General features: G+C 32.5%; 1 protein-coding gene and 1 pseudogene across 11 annotated transcripts in view; both read right to left on the bottom strand.

The window, feature by feature from the left end:
• Nucleotides 1-22,881, bottom strand: part of DLG1 (discs large MAGUK scaffold protein 1) — a 289,163-nt gene that overhangs the window by 12,341 nt on the left and 253,941 nt on the right. For 5 of the 11 annotated variants that reach the window (XM_039250830.1, XM_039250829.1, XM_039250827.1 and 2 more), the window contains 7 exons: nt 22,503-22,572; nt 17,937-18,036; nt 10,878-10,919; nt 7,857-7,907; nt 6,871-6,972; nt 6,454-6,626; nt 2,513-2,622 (listed from right to left, as the gene is read on the bottom strand). In XM_039250830.1, coding sequence (XP_039106761.1) covers nt 2,513-2,622; nt 6,454-6,626; nt 6,871-6,972; nt 7,857-7,907; nt 10,878-10,919; nt 17,937-18,036; nt 22,503-22,572 — 648 coding nt within the window. Of the gene's footprint in view, nt 1-2,512; nt 2,623-6,453; nt 6,627-6,870; nt 6,973-7,856; nt 7,908-10,138; nt 10,175-10,877; nt 10,920-17,217; nt 17,252-17,936; nt 18,037-22,502; nt 22,573-22,881 lie in introns of all 11 variants that reach the window. The other 6 variants (XM_039250831.1, XM_039250836.1, XM_039250833.1 and 3 more) reach the window with 4 other exon arrangements.
• Nucleotides 4,613-4,711, bottom strand: LOC120244400 (annotated as a pseudogene).

Below are 22,881 nucleotides of genomic sequence, written 5' to 3'. Positions count from 1 at the left end.
AAAAAGTTTTTATTTTGTTGCTTCTGTTTACCATGTTTATTTTCTATTTCATTATATTTCTATCTTCTTTGGGTTTTCACTGTTGTTTTTTTCTAATTTCTCAAGACTTTAGATTTCTAATATCTAGTTGACTTCCTATATTCTTTCCTAATATTTAGTCTGTAGATTTTCCATCATTAAAGCTAACTGCATTTTCCAAGTGCATTCAATTGACTATTTCATTACCATTTAGTTAAAAATATTTAACTTATGCTATGATTTTTTTCTTTGGCCCATCCAGAAGTACAATGATTAATTTCCAAATATATGGGAATTTTCCAGTGATCTTTTTATTATTGATTTCTATTTTAATTTCATAATGGTCAGAGAATGTTTGTTTCCAATCACTGAAATTTGTGGCTTAGTAATGATTAGTTTTGGTAATTGTTCTATGTGCACTGGAAATTAATGTGTAAATTCTGCAGATACTGAATGCAATGTTTTTTTACATGTGTCAGTTAGGTTTTTACTTTGTGTTGTTCTATACCCATATTGACTTTTTGTTTGTTTTCTTGTTCTATTACTTCCTGATTAATATGTTAAGTTCTCCCACTATGATTCTGGATTTTTTTCCTTTAGAGTGATCAATTTATGCTTTATATATTTTGAGACTGTATTATTAAGTACAAACAGATGTATGAATATACCTTCCTGAGGGAGTAAACCTTTCATTTTTACCAAACATACATCTTTATTTCTAGTAATGATTTCTTGCCTTTGGGTATACAATGATAGCAGGATAAACCAGCTTACTTTTGATTAATGCCTGCATGGTGTATCTTTTTTCTAGTCTCTCACTTTCAGCTTTTCCATAGCCTAATATTTAAGGTGTGTCTTATGAGAGCAACATATAGTTGATGGGTATCATAACACACTACTCCAAAATATGGCACCTTGGCCTACTGAATATTTTAAGCTGAAGGAATTTGAAAAATGGCAGGTATATGAAGGACTCTGATCTTCCCTGAGGCAGGTCAAAAAGATCCTTCTGTGAGAGGTGGTATTCTTATATTTGGAGTAAATAAGCATCTTTATCTCCAAAGATAGAGGGATTCTTAGAGGAATTTGAACAAAAAGGCCTTGCTAAGTTTCCCTAGTTTGTTATTCTTAGCTCATATTCTTTGGTACTATCACATTTTCCCATGACTGTCCATTTGTCATCAAACCTAGTATAAAAATGCTCAGGTTTAACTGTTTCTTTGGGTCTTCTTTTCCTTATGAATGTTCCCATGTCACATAAAACTTGAATTAAATAAATTAGTATGTTACTCTTCTGTTTCAGAGGTCTAAGTGAAAACCTAGTAGAAGGAAAATAATATTTTCCTCTTCTAAAAAATCAGCATATAGTTGTTTATTTTTACTTCAACCATCTGACAATCTTCTTATTAAAAAAATTTTTTTAATGTTTACTTTTGAGGGAGAGTGACAGAGTGTGAGTGGGGGAGGGGCAGAAGAGAGGGAGACACAGAATCTGAAGCAGTATTCAGGCCCTGAGCTGTCAGCACAGAGCCTGATGCAGGGCTTTAACTCACAAGCTGTGAGATCATGACCTAAGCCAAAGTTAAGAAGCTTAACTGACTGAACCAGCCAGGTGCCCAGAATCTTTGTATTTTAATCAGACTACTTAGTCTAGCATTTAGTTAATGAAAAACATATTTGAGTTCATTTAAAGCATCTTACTGTCTGGGGCACGTGGGTGGCTCAGGTGGTTAAGTGTCTGACTCTTGATTTTGGTTCAGGTCAGGATCTTGAGGTTGTGGGATTGAGGCCTGCATCGGGCTCTGTAATGAGCATGGAGCCTGCTTGGGATTCTCTTTCCCCCTCTCTCCCTCTCCTACTGCTTGTGCTAGCTTACTCTCAAAATAAATAAATAAACATTAAAAAAAAATAAAGGGGAGGTCTGGGTGGCTCAGTTAGTTAAATGTCCAACTATTCGGCTCTGTTCTTGGAGTCTGGAGGCTGCTTCAGATTCTGTGTCTCCCCCTCTCTTTCTGCCCCTCCCCTGCTTGCTCTCTGTCTCTCTCAAAAATAAATAAACATTAAAAAAAAAAGCATCTCAGTCTCTGTATCCTTGTCCTATCTGTTCTGTTTCTATTTGCTCTTTCCTATCTTCTTTTAGTTTTATTTAAATTCAATTTTTGCCCTCTATTATAAATAGGTATATATTATTTTATCCTTTTAGTGGTTGCCCAGAACTACACTGCCCCACTCAGTCATTATTAGCCATATGTGACCATTTAGACTTAAAATCCTAATACATGTTACCTTATACTTTAGTAATTAATGTTGATGAGAGGTATATCACAGAATGCTTACTTAATCCTCACAATAACCCTGTAAGCAGGTATATACTATCTCCATTTTACAGATAAGGGAACTGAGACGCAGGAAAGATAAGTAAATTACCCAATCTAATAAGTGACAGAGACTGGATCTATACTTAGAGACTTGTGCCTTAGGCATTTACACTTACATGATATTTTCCATGGATTTGGGTTTAATAAAAATGGAGATTGGGTAAAGTTGTGCAATCTGTAATCTCTTTATGGCATTTCCAGAGACATCGAGGATACAGTGTTTGCCCTAAAATAGAGGAAATAAAGAAGGAAAACAAGTGAATTAAGTATTTTCAGTTATTTCAAAGGTACATTTCCTACAGGTACAAAATATGGATTATGTTTGGATCCTGCTCACTTTAAGCAAATTTGTCATTTCTGTTAGCAAATTTCAGAGGGGAAATGAAGACAATGAATAATGACTATGAATAATTAATTTTCCATTTTCAAATATTACATTTAAAAAGGAATGAAAATACAGTTCCCTTACTCTTAGCTTTCATAGATAAGTCTCCAAATGGCAACCAATATGGGGTTCCTACCTTCTATTTTGCCAAGAAAAATAAAACACCCTAAGCTACCACCTTACTACAACCACCATTTCATAAAAAAAATATACAATCAATAAGAGGGAAAATACTTAAAATGAAGGAGAATCTTTAAAACTGAATACATTTAAATTTATAAAACCTTATTACCACTAATTTATTTCTCATTTTACTGGGGACTTTAACACAAACTGGCAATTGGGAACCCCACTTCTGGATTTAAGATACTTTTCTGTCATGCTTAAATTCATTTACAAAGGCCATTTGGATTTTTAATAAAGATGGGTGTGTTCGTGTTAAATAGGGTAGTAACCATAACTTATCAAATAGATTTTATTATAACATATTTTAAATCACACACTGCCTCATCATGCATTTTGTAATCTAAGGGCTTAAGTTTACTTCAATAAGCAACTTCAATTTAGTAGGGATATTTAAAATAAAAAATTTAATACTATATGAAACTTCAAACATATAAAAAATAACAGACACAGGGTAACCTAGGTGGCTTAGTCGGATAAGAGTCTGACTCTTGATTTCAGCTCAGGTTATGATCTCACGGTTCATGAGTTTGAGCCCCACAGTGGTCTCTGTGCTGGCAGTGTGGAGCCTGCTTGGGATTCTGTCTCCCTCTTTCTCTGCCCCTCTCCTGCCTGTGTGTGTGCTCTCTGTTAAATAAGCTCTAAAAAAAAAAACATATGTACTCACTATCTACTTTTATTAGACATTAATATTTTATGTAATTGCTAAGAAATTTTAAAAATGCTACAGTGAAACATTAATATTCTAACATGTTTGCTTTATTTTATTCTTCTCTATATGTGTACAAAAGAGTCTGAGAGTAAACTGCAGACATAATACTTCACCCCCTATTTCCCTAAAACAATGACATCTCTTATATAACCACAGTATAATTTAGGTTGGCCATTGAATGTCCTTTACTACAAAAAAAAAATCTTGGTTCAGGATCCAAGCCAAGATCATACATCGCATTTAGTTGTGATGTCTCTTTAGCGTGTCAATCTGGTTTAGTTCTTTAGTCTTTGTCTTTTATGATCTTGGTATTTTTGAAGAGTACAGATTATTTTTTTTTTTTCAAAGAATATGCCTCAACCTGGGTGTACCTGGTATTTCCCATGCTACACATTTTGGCAGGAATACCACAGAAGTGATGCTGTATCCTTCTCAGTCCATCATATCAAGAGGCATATAATATCTATTTGTCCCATTACTATACTAGTGATGTTAATTTTGATCACTTGTTTAAGGTTTTATCTACCATGTTTATTATAAGATTACAATTTTCTCCTTTGTAACTGGTTATTTCTGGGGAGGATTTGTTGAAACGTAAATACCTTATTTCTCATAAGATATTAATTCAGTCACTAATTTTAGCACACACATCAGCAATAATTCTTGTTTGAAACAATTATTACCATTATGGTTGTCAAGGGAGACTTCCCAATGTCATCACTCCTCCTACCTTTATTAGTAGATATTCTAATGTTAAGGCAAAGTTTTTCTTTCTACCAATTTATTTATTCATGTATTTATTGATACCATTATGGATTCTTGATCCGTATTTTATTTTTTTATGTTATAATCAGTTATTGCCATTTATTTTAACATTCAAATTATCCCAGCCGTGGCCACTTGGGGGTTCCACAGGCTGGTTTCTGTGTCTTTTTGACATATCTGTATTATTCTTTGTGTGATATCCTTGAGCAGGGGCCATGCTAATCTTCTTTGTATACTTCCAATTTTAGTATATGTTCAGCTGAAGCGATCACTACATCTTAATTTTATATACTGTTAACCTTACTCTAGTTATTTTTAAGTGACTTTTTCATTTTATAATTGTCTTTAATTTTTTAATTTTATAATTGCTTTTAATTGTCTTTATTTTACAAAATAAATTTTATGATAGATTTTGTATGGTTTCCCAGGTATACTACTATTTGAAAATTGAAATAGTTTTACTTTCTTCCCTTTTCTATTCCTCTAATTGATTTCTCTGGTCTAAGAGTATTGACTAATGCCATAGTACAATGAATACCTTGGGTACAATGTTGAAAAGTAGTGTAGATGATGGACATCCTTGCCTTTTCTCTCAACATAATAAATTGCCTCATATTTTGCCTTGTATTTTCTTCCATTGAATATTTAAAAGAATATGTATCCATCCATTCGTCCATCTAAATCTTTTTTTTTAAAGTTTTAAAAAATTTATTTAAATAATCTCTACACCCAATGTAGGACTTGAACTCATGACCCAGAAATCAAGAGTCACATGCTCTTTTGATGGAGCCTGACATGGGGCTTCAACTCACAGAATGAGAGATCATGACCTGAGCCAGTTAGACACTTAACCGACTGAGCCACCCAAGCACTCTACCATTTCCCTTTGTTGATCCCAATTTTTCACTATTATAAAGAGCTATGAACATCCTTATACATGATCATCATGAGTAAATTTCTACTTAGATACCAAGAAGTAAATTTTTGAGTCATGGGGTACAAACAAATCTTCAAGTATTGTCAAGCTCTTCGCAAAAAATGTTCTATTAATTTATATCTCCACTAATAAAATCTAAGATTTCTGTTTTCCCAAATTCATGGCATCACTGGACATTTCCACTTAAAATTTTTTTAAACTAATCAGAGTTAACCAAGCCTCTTATAAAAAAGAGTAGTATTTACACATGAGATGCTGAATTACTGCTTTATGTTTTATAGGTATTCCATTACCAAGTCTTAAACTACTAATTTTAAAGATATAAAATAATTTATTGATGTTTATTTTTTAGGTCCAAATAGTAATTTAAGTATAGCAGTATGTCTGGAGTACATTGTTTTTGGCTTCACCATAAAACTGCTTCAACTCAATGTTAATATATGATCAGATTACTCTGAAGGATACTTTCATAAAGTCTGTTGCTGTTACAGAGCTGCTGAACATTTTTTACATTGTTGTTAATTAAATATGACTATTCTGGAGAAATTTTTATTTTTTCTTAGTACAGGAACACTATACTTATCTTGAACATGTGGTTCATTGTTATTGATGAACATTGCTAGTCTTAGCTCCTTAATTATGCTGGATGTTGGAAAGTTACTGCCAAATAAAAGATCTATGTATAGGAAATGTATAGGACCTTATAATAACAACCTCTCTTCTTTGATTCATGTTCCCATTTCTGTCCTAATTTTTTTTTGATCTTCCTTACCTACTTTATGTATTTTTCTAAGTTGTCTAAAACGAAGTATTTAGTTGAATTCATAATATTAAGATGATCAATGTTACAACATTTAGCCTATGTTTTTTCAAAAATATGAATTAAAAGTTCCTACCCTGTCATTCTTTCATACTGTCAAAGGCATATGTGATTAGAAACTATATTCTGGGTACTTTCTTTAAGTTTTTATTTTTAAGTAATCTTTACATCCAATGTAGGGACTGAATTTATAACCCTGAGATCAAGAGTCACCTGCTTTACCGACTAAGTAAGCCAGGTGTCTGTGGTGCTTACCTTTTCTGCTACTTCCCGCACAGACTGAACACTTGTTCCATACAGATGGTTATTATACTGGCCAGCTTCAATAAATTTATGTTCCTGGATATCTTTTTCCATCTGCTCTCTTGAAGTCACAAAATGATAATCTCTTCCATCTACCTCATAGTCTCGTTTTGGTCTAGTTGTATCTTTAATAGAAGATAATTTGAAGTGTTTAGTATTAAAAAACACAATGAATCCATTTTCTGCTTAAATAATTGTTTTGTAAAGTTTAACACAACAGCGATTAATTGAAACTTAAAAAGGGACAATAATATGGAGGAATAACTGATAACTCAGTATAAACCATTAAAAATGGCAATGTTTGCTTTTACCACACATGGTGACAAAATGTTAAGAACAATAATTAGGAATTTTATGTGGGTTACTTACGAGGAACACATGATCCAAATTTGTCAGGAAATTCAGAGATCAAGTCATCATTTATCCTGTCTTTCATAGGTCCCAATATGATCACTGGTCGAGTATAATTAACTATAAAAATAAACTGCATGTTAAAGGAAATAAACATTCACCAAACATCAGTGTATTTCACCAGAGAACAAAAGTATCTTTGAACATTATAAAGAATTTTTTTTCTTTCTCCATCAATGATGCTTAACTTGCTAGTTTAACTTTTAAGATGTTAAACTTAAGTCAATCTCCTGCTGGAAGTCATATACTTAGTAATTCAACCAAGTTAAATTCAGAATTTTAGCAGATAGTGTTTCTATACAATGCTAATATCATCTCATTACAAATAGAAAACACCAATTTAGTGTTTACTGATCCTTTTTGAAGCAGGAACTGTTAGGAAGCAGATAAAAGAAGGGCAAAAAAGAAACTGGGTGTAAGAAGTGATATAATCACAGTAGTGATCCAGAAAGATGATTTAACAGAAGTGGATTATACTTTACACTGGATTGTAAGGGATCATGCTAGAAGCAGGGAGACGGATAGGATCAGAATTATGATAGGAGGGATGAAAGAATGTTATAAATAAGGAAAATATGAGAGAAGTATAAATAGGACCTAGAAACTGATTGGACAAGGGAGATGAAAACCACAGAAAGGTTAAAGATGTTTACCAACGTCTGCACATGGGTCACTGAAGGACAGTGACACTATCAAACACTGGAAAGAAGCTGCTTAGGAAATAAAATAGCAATACAAAACAGCTAATATAAAATGAGTAGATTCTAACATACTGTGACCTAAACCATATTTCACAAGATACATATAGCAAATTTCCATATTTATATTTACAGAAAAAATATAACAAAATTCTAATAAAACATTATTTTGAGATTTGAATTAGACCTATTTTCCAAAGTAAGAAGTATATTTTTCTATGAGATTATAAATCAATAATCACAAACCTTCTTGCTGATTCACTGGCTCATAAGATAAAACATACTCTTCTTGACCACCTAGTAGAAAGTTAAAATACAGTTGAGAAAATCTATTAAGATAACTAATGCTAATTTAATTCTTCATACATAACATACTGGGACTTTCCTGAGAAAATAGCAAAGATGTAGAAAAAGGTATTTTATGAATTATTTATGGCAAGATTTACTAAAAAAAAAAAAAAGGCAAATTATAAAGTCTTAAGAATAAGTTTGATAAATGTAAAAACAAAATATAAATGTGATAGTTAACAACTACTTTTCTGTTATTCTGTGTTTTAAACTATCATTAGATCTATTCAAAATCTTCATTTGTGATGTCAAGTATGTGATATTATATTTTTATTTAAAAGCTAAGAACTATTAAATTTCTTAAAGATTAATTTTTTAATGAACAATTCTATACGTGCATATTTATATAATGTCTGCTATTAAAAATATGCCGTTCTTTTGGTCCACCAGATACAATATTTAACAGGATATATATACTTTTTTTTTTTTAATGTTTTATTTATTTCTAGGAGAGAGAGACAGCGTGAGCAGGGGAGGGTCAGAGAGAGAGGGAGTCACAGACTGAAACAGGCTCCAGGCTCTGAGCTGGCAGTCAGCACAGAGCCCGACGCGGGGCTCGAACCCACGAACCGCGAGATCATGACCTAAGCGAAAGTCGGACGCTTAACCGACTAAGCCACCCAGGCGCCCCAGGATATATATATTTTTAATAGTTACGATTATAATAAAAACTTTTACTGTAAAAGTAAACCTATAGTCACTATTTCCCTGGTAAAAAAATTCACCAATTGCTCTAATTCATTTATTCAATTAAAATGTAACATTTAAAGTAAGTTTAGCAGTGCCTGGGTGGCTCAGCTGGTTGAGTGTCCAAGTCCTGATTTTGGCTCAGTTCATGATCTCAGGGTCATGGGATTGAGCCCCATATCTGGCTCCAAGCTCTATGTGGAGATGCTGCAGATGCTCTCTTTTTCTCTCTGCCCCTTTCCCATGCTTTCTCTCTCTCAAATAAAAAACAAAAAACAATACGAAAAAAAAAGTGAGTTTAAAAAAGCTTTAGATAAGGGTACTCTCTTCTATTTGCTAGATGCGATGCTGCTCACTTCACGAATTGCTTAATAAAGCCAATTAGATCTCAAAAAAAAAAAAACAAAAAAAAACCTTCCACTAAAGCTAAATCCTTCCTTTCCAACTATGAATCACATAGATAGAAAATACATTTTGCTTTAATTTGAAAGCCTTCAGAAGTTAAATCCTTTAAGATTAAAGGCTTATGGGGTGCCTGCGTGGCTCAGTCAGTTAAGCGGCCGATTTCAGCTCAGGTCACAATCTCATGGTTCGCGAGTTTGAGCCCTGCATCAGGCTCTGTGCTGACAGCTCAGAGCTTGGAGCCTGCTTCGGATTCTGTGTCTCCCTCTCTCTCGACCCTCCCCAGATCACGCTCTGTTTCTCTCTGGTCTCAATAATAAATAAAACATAAAAAAAAAAATTAAGATTAAAGGCTTAGAGCTTAAGAATATCCTCAATAAAAAAAAGTCTACAAATTCTATCTTGACTCAGTGAAAGGAACTAAAAAAAGAGTTAAAGATTCCAGGAATTCTTAAACACACACACACACACACACACACACACACACACACACACACGCACACACATGTAGAAAACAAACTAGGAAGGACTGTTACTTCAGGTGGTTCAATAAAAACAATCAATGTTGGATAACGTATTTGAGGATATTCTCCTTGATTATCAAGATTCTATAGTAACTTTTCATTAAATTTGGCACTGGTTTATATCACATATATGCAGCTGTAGATATTTTAAAATCATATATTGGCTTTAAAAGTATATTTCACTGTTTTATTATCATAATGTATACATATACATAATAATACAAGCTGCTTTTTAATGTACTGTAAAGCATGGTTTATATATTAGCAAAAACATGCAATTTGAATATTCCACACCTAACAATTCATGCAAATGGTGAGACAGACAGTATATACTTTCATTACCTCTTTTTAGTCTAGAAAGCTACTCAACTACTCTATGGTGAGTTCTGATTATGTGTTAATAAAAACACTGATAAGAAATCACATTCCCATACCAAAAAAAAAAAAAAAAAGGAAAATAGTTATGTAACTATTAGGCAAAAAATAATAGCCAATCAAATGAATGAGGGTTAAAAGTATATATTGTCAACATGAAAAATGTCAGAGACTGATATTAACAGGATGGACCTTTTGAGCAGCCATACTCATCTGTAATCAAGATTACTTTCATATTAGACAGCAGTAAAAAAAAAAAAAGTTAGAAAAGCAATTTTAATTTTTAAGGTACCACAACTGATAATATTCATGTACACCCCTGCTCCTCCCAGGCCCAAATCTGTTAAAAAAAAATTTCACATGCTTGCATAGTTCACTCAACAATATAACAGCAAGAATGCAACACAGTACACCAAAAAAGAAATCAGTATTACTGTCTGAGCAACTGTTGAAAAATTTTCCTTCATTGTTTATGTTCACCAGAAGCTGGTAATCAATAATAACTTAACCCAGAACAGTACTGGTGACAAAGAATAAAAAAGGAAATAAAGCTAACCAAAATTTAGCATTACTGAAAAACATTCTAATGCTCATATTAAAAACAGAATTACTAAAGAAAATAGCAAAATACAAGTTTACCCTTCATTTAATCAGATTTTTTCCTTGTAAAAGATACAAAAATTTAAGTGTACGGTGTATATAAATACCACTGTTTGTAAAAAGGATTTTAGAATTTTGTAAATTTTTAGAAATGAGCTGTTGTACATATAGTAGGACTTTATTTTTGAAATGCAGAATTTTAGTTGGCTCTCCCTGATTTTAAAATATTAAGCATCTGATTTTGTTTTCAGAATACATCACTAAGGCAAAAACTCCCACAGGATATATATTACTTGTGGTTACAAAAGAACAAGTAACTTAAAACACTTACGGTAACTACTTTCACTATCGCTGGCATTAGAAGTTATATGCTCTTGAAATTGCAGGACAATGGAAAAAATAAAGAAAACAGTGTCATGAGTTTAAAAAAAGCAAGTTATCAAAATAAACACATGGTGACATTACAAACTATTGAGATATAAATCACATATACTCAAATAATTTTTGAAAGTAATTTTTGATTGTTTTGTTTTTTCAAATAAATATGAGTTAGGAAGGGAAAAAATCCTGTAATTAAGGACAATGCACCATTTTTGTACAACACAGAGTACGAACAAAATCTATGACAAATATCAAGTAGAATATGACAACGAGGGCAAAGTGATCTTAGTCCAAATGTAGACACAGAACCCAAAAAGAGAAAATGTAGTTGGTACCACTTAATTTATGAAACAGTAATGATTACAAAAGAGACAAGTTATATTTGAGCAAACAGATGGCCATTTTAATAAAGGGATATCTTAAAAAAAGAAATGATCTTGCTTTTAGTTCAGCTTCCTTCTTGTTCCTGAAGAGAAATGAAAACCCATATTTTTGAGATCATATAAAGCATTTTAGATGTCACAGATTCAGATGCCTCAAAAAAAGTCAAATGGAAGGGAATTCTAGAAAGTGGGCTTATATTTTAAAACAGACCAGTATTTCTGAGAAATGCGGCTTTGATAAAACTGATAATGACTGCTTTGCAAATCAAAAGATAAAGCAAATACACCTACTCGCAAATTGCCTGGCCTCTCCTTGAAAGTGACCTCATTTCATAACTTGATTGTTCAGTAAATACCAGGCACTCTTTCCATGCAAATGTAATTTTGAATGTTCTCTCAATAAGTATCTTCCGGGAATAAAAAAATTAATTTTATTTACAAAAACTAGAAAACAAAATTTTCTACAGGAGAGAGGGAAATCTAAACTTCTTACGTGAGGCAAAGGAAAAAACTTTTATTAAAGGATAAGAAAAGAGCTGGAGGAGAAATATCTGCTGTACCATATCACCTAAAATTAAGATGCATCCTACTAATTCAGAGAATGGTAAAATTTAAGACTTCAAATAACAGTTCTTGAACTGCTGTCACAGTGAAAATTAAGCCTGTTATTTTAACCTGCAAAGACAAGATATAATTTTCTTTCTTCCTTTTGTTTAATTGTAGTATAGTTGATATACAATATTGTTAGTTTCAGGTGTAAGGATAAAACTTTTTAAACTATGATTATGGATATTTTAAATACAGCAGGGACATTAAAAATTATAAGATCAAATAATATGACAAGCATATATAAAATGTTTTTAAAAAGTTTATATTTAAACATTTCTTCCCTTGTAATACAAATCAAAACCACACTGAGATACCACCTTACACCAGTCAGAGTGGCTAAAATTAACAACTCAGGAAACAACAGATGCTGATGAGGATGTGGAGAAATGGGAACCCTCTTGCACTCTTGGTAGGAATGAAAACTGGTGCAGCCACTCTGGAAAACAGTGCAGAAGTTCCTCAAAAAAATTAAAAATAGAACTACCTTATGACCCAGGAATAGCACTGCTAAGGAATTTATCGAAATGATACAGGAGTGCTGATTCAGAGGGGGCACATGGATCCCAATGTTTATAGCAGCACTTTCAACAATAGCCAAATTATGGAAAGAGCCTAAATGTCCATCAACTGATGAATGGATAAAGAAGATGTGGTTTATATATACAATGGAATACTACACGGTAATGAGAAAGAATGAAATCCTGCCATTTGCAACGACATGGATGGAACTGGAGGGTATTATGCTAAGTGAAGTCAGTCAGTCAGAGAAAAACAGATACCATACGTTTTCACTCATATGTGGATCTTGAGAAACTTAACAGAAAACCATGGGGGAAGGGAAGGGGAAAAATGGTTACAGAGAGGAAGGGAGGCAATCCATAAGAGACTTTTATTTATTTTTTTTTTTTTTACTTTTTTTAAATTTATTTATTTATTTATTTTTTAAAATGTTTTTTATTTATTTCTAAGAGAGAGAGAGAGAGAGAGAGACAGCGTGAGCAGGGGAGGATTAGAGAGAGAGGGAGTCACAGAATGAAACAGGCTCCAGGCTCTGAGCTGGCAGTCAGCACAGAGCCTGACGCGGGGCTCGAACCCACAAAGCACGAGATCATGACCCAAGCGAAAGTCGGACGCTTAACCGACTAAGCCACCCAGGCGCCCCCATAAGAGACTTTTAAATACAAAGAACAAACTGAGGGTTAATGGCGGGTGGGGGAGAGGGGAAAATGGGTGATGGGCATTGAGGAGGGCACTTGTGGGGATGAGCACTGGGTGTTGTATGTAAGTGATGAACCATGGGAATCTACCCTCAAGACCAAGAGCACACCTACACACTGTATATTAGCCAATTTGACAATAAATTATATTTAAAAAAAATTCTTCTCTTTTTACCAATGTACTTCAAAACAATCATTTTAAATTGTATAATATTCTATTGAACTAATAAATCATAGTTTACCTTACTGCTTATTACTTAGACATTTTAGTTTGCTTTAAATTGTTTCCCATCAACATCAATATTAGGAATGTCATTATTTATATAACTTTTTACCTCTTGTCCTATATTTCCTTAAGTTCATTCCCAGAATGACGCATAAAAAGAATTCTTAAAGTTATATTAAGATTGGTATTATACTCTACAATCTCTAATACATAAAAGAAACATACATTAGTTACTGCAATGGAGTGAGCAAAGGGGGATAGTAAGTGGGAGTAAAGAAGAAACAAAATTAACTGTGAGTCTGACAATTATCTGTGTTGGGTAAATGAATACTTACAGGGTTTATTTTACTATTCTTCTATTATTGTGTATATTTGACATGTTATATAGCAAAAAGTTAAAGTTACTACAAATCTCTTTTCTGGGGATTTCTCCTACTCATATCAAATTCTCTAAGATTACCAATAGCTATTAGGCAATCAAATTCTTCAAGTTCTTTCAAGTATCCTTTCACATAACTCTACAAAAAAAAAATCTTGCTGTTCAAAGCATGGCTCTTGGAATATCACCATTATCACTGCTTGAGAGTTTATTAGAAAGGTAAAATGCTTTCTTCCTGATAACTAAAAATAGTATTTTTTTAGTCTTTATTTTTGAGAGAGAGAGAGAGAAAGAGAGAAAGAGAGAGAGAGAGGCACAGAGTACAAGTAGGGGAAGAACAGAGAGAGAGAGGGAGATACTTTTTTCAAATACACATAATTGTAACATATTAAAAGTACTCGGGTTTCCTTTAAACAAAATGTCTGTCAAGAAGATGGGTAGAAACTGTCATTTTGTTTATTGATTAGTGGGGACACTGAGTATTTTTATATGCTTATTTCACTTGTTATCATTTTAGCATTCTTTTCCATCAGTTTTTCAGTTACCTAACGAAGGGTGAATCTGTTTCTTAGTGATTTGTCAGAAATGTGTAGTGCAAAGATATGATCCCTTTGACATACATGGTATAAATATATTTTTCTTCAAGTTTTAATTTTGATTTTGTTTGATCATAGCCATTTCAAATCTCTCAAATCAAGTCTCACCTTTCTAATCAGACATCTCCTCTTACAAATGTATCATATGTCTTTTCTCTTTGCTGTCTCTAACTACTACATATCATGCATCTCAAGCAATACTCCTATTCTTACACTTATTCTTTACACAAATAAAAGTAAGTCTGGTTTTGGCATCTGAGAGTCTGCACAACTAAGCTTAAAAAAGTCTTTAAGATGAGAAGAAAGGCATATCTCTTTCCTATGTGCCTGAGTTTTTGAGGTGTTCTACAAAATGGGAAACTAAAAAAATTAAGGTTCATTCAAAAGATAGGTACAAACCTCATCTGAAGCTGTATCATGATTTCACTTCTGAGCCCCTTATATAGTCGCTCCTGAACTCATTTCCTTTTAGTCTCTGTTAAAGGAATTTTACTTTTTTCTTTCTGACCTTTTTCAAAGTTGCCTTATTAAAGCATACAAGCTGCACACATTTCTATTTCTAGCTTTTCACAGGCTATGATGATTTACTTGCATTCTCTCAGACTTCCATCATATTCTACTTAGTTCTGTTAGTCAAAATTAGGATTAGAAAGGCACATTCTCTCATTGTTTCCTGTACTGTCAACAGGGCAAATCAGTAATTTGATTCTCTTCTTTGTAGAATCATTTGGAGTTTATGTCTATGAAAAGTATTCTAGGTTATCACTTTTTTCTTTTTCTTCTTCAATTAATACCCTATTTTTCATAGGTTATATAAAATTACATGTAGATGTGCATCTTTCTTGATATTCAGTGTCATTCCACATTTCTTCAGTGGGTTTGTTTCTCTGAAGTAATTTATGCCTTTTGTTCTTAGTCCCTTTATGAATCCTATACCAACAAGGCTTGGTGAATACCTTTAGAGGTCACATTTGTTTCTTCATACTAAAATCTTACAGGATTTTGCTTAGTTTATTTCCTGTATTCAGAACTTTAGAATACAGATTATTGAGGTTACAAATAATGTCTTGACCAAGATTTTCCCAGCATTTTGTTGTAAAATAATGGGGACCTTGTCAACTGGCAGTCATATAGTTCACGTGGTAACCGCCATCATACTCAGGTTTAGAATTTTACCGATATTTTCCTATCTCCCTCAGTTTTCTCCAAATAAAATCTTCTTGATTTGATCATCAAGTTACCAGGTGAATAAATTATTTTAGTTTCTGTGAAATGAAGTAGAAAACCTATTATTCAAGGGAATTTTAAGTTGCCATCTGGAAAATTAAATCCTTTTCTAAATGATACTGTCTGATAATCAGTTATTGCTTTGCATTTGTTTCTCAAGTCCCAAACATGAAAATGAGAGATGGAAATAAGATGTGGTGAAGGTATATTTATCATCCATCATAACACTATCAATATGGTAAACAAATTCTTCATTTAGTTGCTTTTCAATGAGTTTTCCACAGGTCTCTAATGATTCAACAGATATTAAAAAATCTGTGGATCCTTATGCTGATTCATACCATCTCTAAAATACATCATTCTCAAATTCTATAGCATTAAGAATCTATGGAAATATTTTCCATCTTAAAATATTTTTACTGATTATATTCTCCAAAGGTAAAAGACTGAAAAAGGGTGCCACTAGTGATAGTAAATTTGTGGCTCTTGGCAAATCCTACAAAGGCACATGCAAAAATAACATACTGTGTCTATATAGAAATAATTACATACAGAGCATACTGTCTTCAATCTAATACAAATCTTTGTTAAGGTTGAAATAAACACAGAGTACCTTCACTTTAGAATAAAATTCCAGTATAAAGCTAGCATAAATCAGGGGAAAAAAACCCTTCTACAAAATATAATGTTTATTAATGTAGATGTTAGAAAGTTAACAGACATTGGTTATAACCTTACTGACCATGAGTTACAAAGAAATAAGTCTTCAAAATGCTTAATTATCCAAACAGAAAGAACTATCTAGGAAACTTTAGCTTAAAATATTACCTCTATGAGTCATTGTCACTTAAAATAACTTAGTAATATTTGGTAAACATTCATATCTAATCGATTTGAGAACACTTAAATTTAAAATTTTGTTTTCTAAAAAATGACTCCAATACATACTGAATGACTTCTATGTATCAGACTCTCCACCAATTTTTATATGAAGATTAAGCACTAGTTAGAAAATTAAACAACTCAACAAAAACCAAAACCAACAATGTCTTGCTTAAAGGAAAAATAATTTCTTGTAATTCTTTTCATAATGTACAACCTCCCTTTAAAACAGATATAAGTGCCCCCCCCCATATAGACTGCTACTTGAACTTGAGGTCCACCATCATTCTCTATTAACTGAAGATCCATTGTATTTTATAGTTTCACATTATAGCAATGCTCTTTCAACACAAAAACAAAGTGATTTTAACTTTTTTTAACAAAAACTGGATGGATATAAAACTGCAAGGAAGATTATTTTCTACATTCTAATAATGAGGGCAGGTAGTATTATTTTCAAAGGCTTAAAAAAAGTCTTTTATTTAAAAAAACCAGCAAAAGTAATCACTGTAAAAATTACAGAAGGAAAATGTAGTTATGAGCAGTTTTTCAAATGAGATGTGAAAACCGGAGCATCAGAAAAACAAAAGGTATGTATTATAGAAGTAAAAAATCCCAAGCACATTATTAACATGGAAAGTCTAAAAGCAATCTAAATTATATACCTCCTCATGCCAGAAAGGCACTACCATGAATCTCAAAATGTATCTGAAAAAGGTAGATCTGTAGATGGAGGTTAAAAATTAACTTGGGAGTATTTTGATCACTTACTCAGGCCTTTTGATCCCATGTCGTCAGGGATCTCCTGTAGAGAGTAGTTCCCAGAGAGCAAGCAATAAAAAGATAATCAAAGAAAATAGTTGTCAGTAATGCATAAAATTGGTGCTACAAAAGAGACAGTTTCAAGACCATTACAGGTGCACATATTTTAGAGCATTTTTGTAGATTTCTGAAAGTTTGAAATAAGCTGGCAGCTGAATGTAACCTACTAAAGGAATGGAAGTTCTAGCTTAGAAGCTGATTAGGGTAGAGAAGCAAAATTTGAAATGATTTCTTGATATTTTAAAAGTAAAATTCATATTGTCTACATATAAGGAAGGTGTAGGATAAAATGGAATGATTCCAGAAGATCTATTATCAAAGATTGTCAATGTTATACCTAAAAATCAAAAAGTAGCTTCTCAGGTATCCACAATTTTTCTCTAAAATATTCTTTGAAAGTATACTGTTTCTTCCAAGAACTCTTTCATTTAAATGATTCTACTGTCAACACATAACTTAAATATTTACTTTAAATTAAAAATTCCTAAGGTACCCGAAAAAGTTAAGATTGGTAGGGAAATTAAGTTATGTCTGTTAAGATTGCCCCTGGTTAAGAAAATCAGTAACCTGTTGCAGCTCTTGAAACTGTCTCCATGGTAACAACCAACTGCAGGGCAGTAGGTCCCTCTACAGTTATTTTCAGTTGGCCACTGGATCCACATACTTACGGTCAACATCACTTGTTTCCTGCTCACTCTGGTCCTTGTTCTTGTAGAAGGGGAATTTTCGGGAAAAGAGGTTCTTTTTACGCTTGTCATTGAATGACTGCTGAAGAAGAGAAGGAGGGGCAAAACAAAGGGATGTCTACTATCTGTGTGTACAAAGGCCCAGCCTAGCAGTTCTGTGGAAGCTGACTCTTGTGACCACAGTGTGCAGTTTGTATATGAATTTTACTTTAATCACATAAATAAAGTGAATTTTTAATTTTGTATTAACTCCTCTAATTCTAACGTTTCACAACTGAAAAATTTGCAGTGTAATTCAACACCTAAAAATAATGCATAAGTGCTACTTGATAAAAAAAAGGGAAGAGTAATTCAGATTAGTTACTTCTACAATATGAACCAAGTTAACATATATTCTTATCAATCCATATTTTTCTAGAAGATTTCCAGGCACAAGGTGCTCTATAGCAAAAGTAATTTTAGATTGTTACTCTAGCTATTCAAATATTTTTTATGCAGTAGGTAATAATCTTCGTTTTCCTTTGGCTTGAGCATATTCCCTCCGCCCCTTTTTTGTGGCTCCAATGAACTAACAAAAATTGCTAGTGCTGAAAACTTAAAAACCAATTAATCAACCTTTTTTTTTTAATTAATTTTTTTTTAAGTTTTCCTTTCAGAGTTTTTTTTTTTTACAAATAGTTTATTGTCAAATTAGTTTAATCAATCTTTTTTTTTTGGAAGAGAAAAAAGGTAACTAAATGTTTATGGTATGATTCAGAAATGAGAAGAAAACTAAGAGGGGTCCATCAACCACACAGAATACAACAAAAGATTTATTGATTCTATCTAACCAAAAAAGAAGAGTCAGAACTCTCCTGGTCAATCTGAATGCCATCATAACTGATTTATTTGTCTTTAAGCTCTACTATATTTATCTATTTTTAAAAACATATATAAATAAACTGGAACCACATTTAATTAACTGGCACCAAATCCTGAATAGAGGATAAAAAGCTTGGTGCCTATATAAAAGCCAAAAAGGCAATTAGGATTCTAATAGTTTTGGGGCGCCTGGGTGGCTCAATCCCTTAAGCATCCAACTTTGGCTCAGGCCATGATCTCACAGTTTGTGAGTTTGAGCCCCACATCAGGTTCTCTGCTTTCAGTGCAGAGCCTGCCTCAGACCCTCTGCACCTTCCGCCACCATCTGTCCCTCCCCAACTCATGCTCTTTCTTTCAAAAATAAACATTAAAAAAAAAAAAAGATTCTAATAGTTTATACAGAACTGCTATGGAGGAGCTGCACAGCTGATTTGATGTCCGTTATTGCACACATGTTGGAAAATAGTTTTTTTCCCCCTTCTTCGATGTCCCCATTTGTGCCTTCAGATTTAAAACCATGTGGCATAGGGACGCCTGGGTGGCTCAGTTGATTGAGCATCCGACTTCGGCTCAGGTCATGATCTCACGGTTTGTGGGTTTGAGCCCCGCATCGGGCTCTGTGCTGACAGCTAGCTCAGAGCCTGGAGTCTGTTTCAGATTCTGTGCCTCCCTCTCTCTCTGATCCTCTCCTGCTCATGCTGTCTCTATCTCTCTCTCAAAAATAAATAAAATATTAAAAAAATAATAAAACCATGAATCATAAAGATGATGTTATTAAAGAGGATTAATTTCTTTTGTAATTTCTGTCACAGACATCCATGTCTTGAAGGAAATGGCTTCACCTACCAATGATACTAGGAATCATTGCTACTTTTTGAAGCAGGAATAATATAAAGGACAGAAATCTTGTTCTGACTTTTCTTGAGTTTAATTCATGTCTTAAAAATGCTATCATTATTTTGAAGTATATCCACACCAGGCAGTATCGTTTAGCATGCCTGTATTTTTCAAGCATGTGATGCCAGGTGATTAAGATGCTGAGGTAGACTGAAGTAATTATTGCTCAAATTCTATTACTTGAAAAGATTTATTTTGGTGGAAATCTTAATGAAAAACAAGATTAAAGTTTCATTTTTACCTTGTCATATCAATAATTCAAGATTAATAAACTCATAGCTCATTTGTTCAACACTATTTTAATTTCAATCTTAAAATTTGAAGGCTCTGATAACTCTAAGCAGAACTTAAAAATTAAGCTGATGAGAACAATTCTGTCAAGAAATATGGACTTACAATTATTTTATAAACCATCAAGTAGCATTATTTAAATAAAAATCTTTGCTTAAATCCAAATTTTAGAGGACAGAAATAGAAGAAATGTTTCAATAGGGAAAAATTTATGGTAATCTAATTTTGGGAAGGACTAAATCTTTTTGTTTATGACTATCATTATTGAATCTAGTAATAATTTTTATGGTAGCTAATAAAACTGATAGGTTTTTAATAAAAGGTATTTATTTATTCCTCCTACTGCATCTATAGTGGTCAGAGTCAGTTTCACAGCAAACAACCAAAGGAAACATGAACTTTAAAATGTTTTGATTTTTGATATCATTGCAGTTAGCCAAAATGAGATATCATGAAGATATCATAATATAGAACAGAAAGAAATGCTGTTAGTTAAGAAAAGAATTGTATTACATTTAACGTCCTTCAGGTGAAGAATTTATTAAAAGTGAAAATAGCACAAAGCAAAGAAGATAAATTGTGCAGGGAAAACATAAAACTGAAGAAACATACTAGCTCCAGTTTCTCTACATTTTCAATACAAAATACTCTGTTTAGTTACTTATTGTTATCAATGCTATATTGCAGGAGAGACAGTGTAATAAATATACGAACTGATAAAAATCACAAATTCATGATATACTGAATATCTAATTTCTATATGTGGTATTGTCAAAATAGTTAAAAGAATGTTAAAAATGTTAATGAGAAACTGAAATGTTATAAGTCTGTAGTGGAAATAAGTCCATAAGCCACCATTTAAGGAAAGGAAAAGAGCTTAGAATGGGAGATGGTATTACAGAAAGGAATGCAGTTCTTTATCAATGGCAAGCGTATTTTTACCCCATTCAGTATCATGCATACTTTTGGTGCTGTTAGGACACAGTGACTGTGCATAAAGTTGGTTACAGTCAACAAACAAGACTAAGATTTAAATATGTCGTTAATTCAGTTAACTTCTTACAGTATGAAAGAAAAGTTACAACATGCAACCTCTTTTTCAATACAATGACCGTGTATTTTACTAAGTTATTTTTAAAGACATATATAAAACAAGCACAAAAAGCAAATCCTGAGCATTTACTTGGGATTTTTTTCTTCTCCCGAATTTCTATATTGCTGAAGCAATTTTATACATTGCTTCAGATCACACTATGTAATTTTTTATTTTCTGAAAGCTACAATTTTAAACTAATTTTTCATTTCTAAAATAACTGAATATATTATATAATTAGATTTAATTTCTTTAATCAAGGATATTTCTTAAAGGCTTTAAGTTTATGTGCTTAGTTTTATCAGAGAAGCACAGATAATAGGGTTAATTAAAATTTGTTAACTTTCCACACTCATTTGAGATATGATCAAAAGATGATAAAACTTGTTTTAGATTAAAATAAAAAAAAATAAAACATTCCTATGAATAGTATTTCAAGACAACATATATGTTCAGCTTATTTCTTTAAGCTTATTGCTACAACTCCATTGTTGTAATTACAGACATAGTACAGGACAAAGCCTACAATATCTCCTCCATCTACGGGCATCCATTAGATTTAAGCAGGACGTAACAATGAAAACTAAAACATGTTTAAAATTATATAGGAGAGAATTTACAAGTATTTCTTGACCATCTATAAAACCCCCTCTCTTGACTGTTATTTCCTTAAGATAAAAATTCATATTGATTCAAATATTTAAAACATGAATTTTCTTAATAAATTATATTAGGCACAAAGAGGGACAATAAAAAATTTCCATGAATTAACTTGCAAAAACCTATAAACTTACATTATGGCCTAGTTAATAATATTTTGGGGCATATCTTCTCAGAGGATATATTATTAAATTAGCTATCATGATTAATTCTGATGACATAAGTTTTTAACTGAACATCTGAATGAAGGCTCAATTTATTTCACTTGTAAAAATAATCTCACCAAAGTATATTGTTAAGAATATATCAAATGAGGGGCACCTGGGTGGCTTAGTCAGTATGACTCTTGGTTTCAGCTCAGGTCATGATCTCACAGTTAGTGAGTTTGAGCCCCGCATTGGGCTCTGTGCTGACAGTGAAGATCCTGCCTGGGATTCTCTCTCTCTTCACCCCTCCCCTTCTCATACTCACTCTCTCTCTCTCTCTCTCTCAAAATACACTTAATTGAAAAATATCTGTAAAATGACTGCTTTAATTTAATAAATTAAATTACCTCAGTAATTACTTAAATTACTTCAGTATCTACTATGTGAAAGCACCATGGCAACACCTGTTGATTGTTAACTCTTACAGGCAAAAATCCTTCTGATTTTAATAATGTAGTTCCATTCATGTAGCAAGAATTATGAAAAAACCTACTATCCTCAGTTATTAATATCTAGAAATATGACATTTCATATACTCACCCCTTTATCTCCTCTTGTTTTAGAATTAAATTTCACTGTTTTTAACCGGGCTCGTTCTTTCTTCTCAACTCTGTCAAAGTATAGAATGCTATTTTTAAAGTATACTGAAATATCTAAGGGTCTAACTAGAAATCATCAAAACTGATACTTTAATATTGGGCATTTTTATACTCTAAAGTCTTCAGAAGTCATTTAGGTTTGCATCCCCAAATTAATTATACTTTCTAAAATGAAATACAGGGCTCATTTTATTACGAAATAAAACCACTTGCGAAATATCAAAGTACAATACACATGTACTTATAAATGTACTCAATTCCATAATTATGTTAAAATTATTATGAGGAACCACTTCTGAATTTAGCAATTTGCCAGATTC

The sequence above is a fragment of the Hyaena hyaena genome, unplaced genomic scaffold (assembly GCF_003009895.1).
Source record: "Hyaena hyaena isolate Hyena2069 unplaced genomic scaffold, ASM300989v1 scaffold_382, whole genome shotgun sequence".
Taxonomy (NCBI): Eukaryota; Metazoa; Chordata; class Mammalia; order Carnivora; family Hyaenidae; genus Hyaena; species Hyaena hyaena.
Note: the sequence above shows the minus strand (reverse complement) of the source record. Positions and strands in the feature narration are given on the sequence as shown.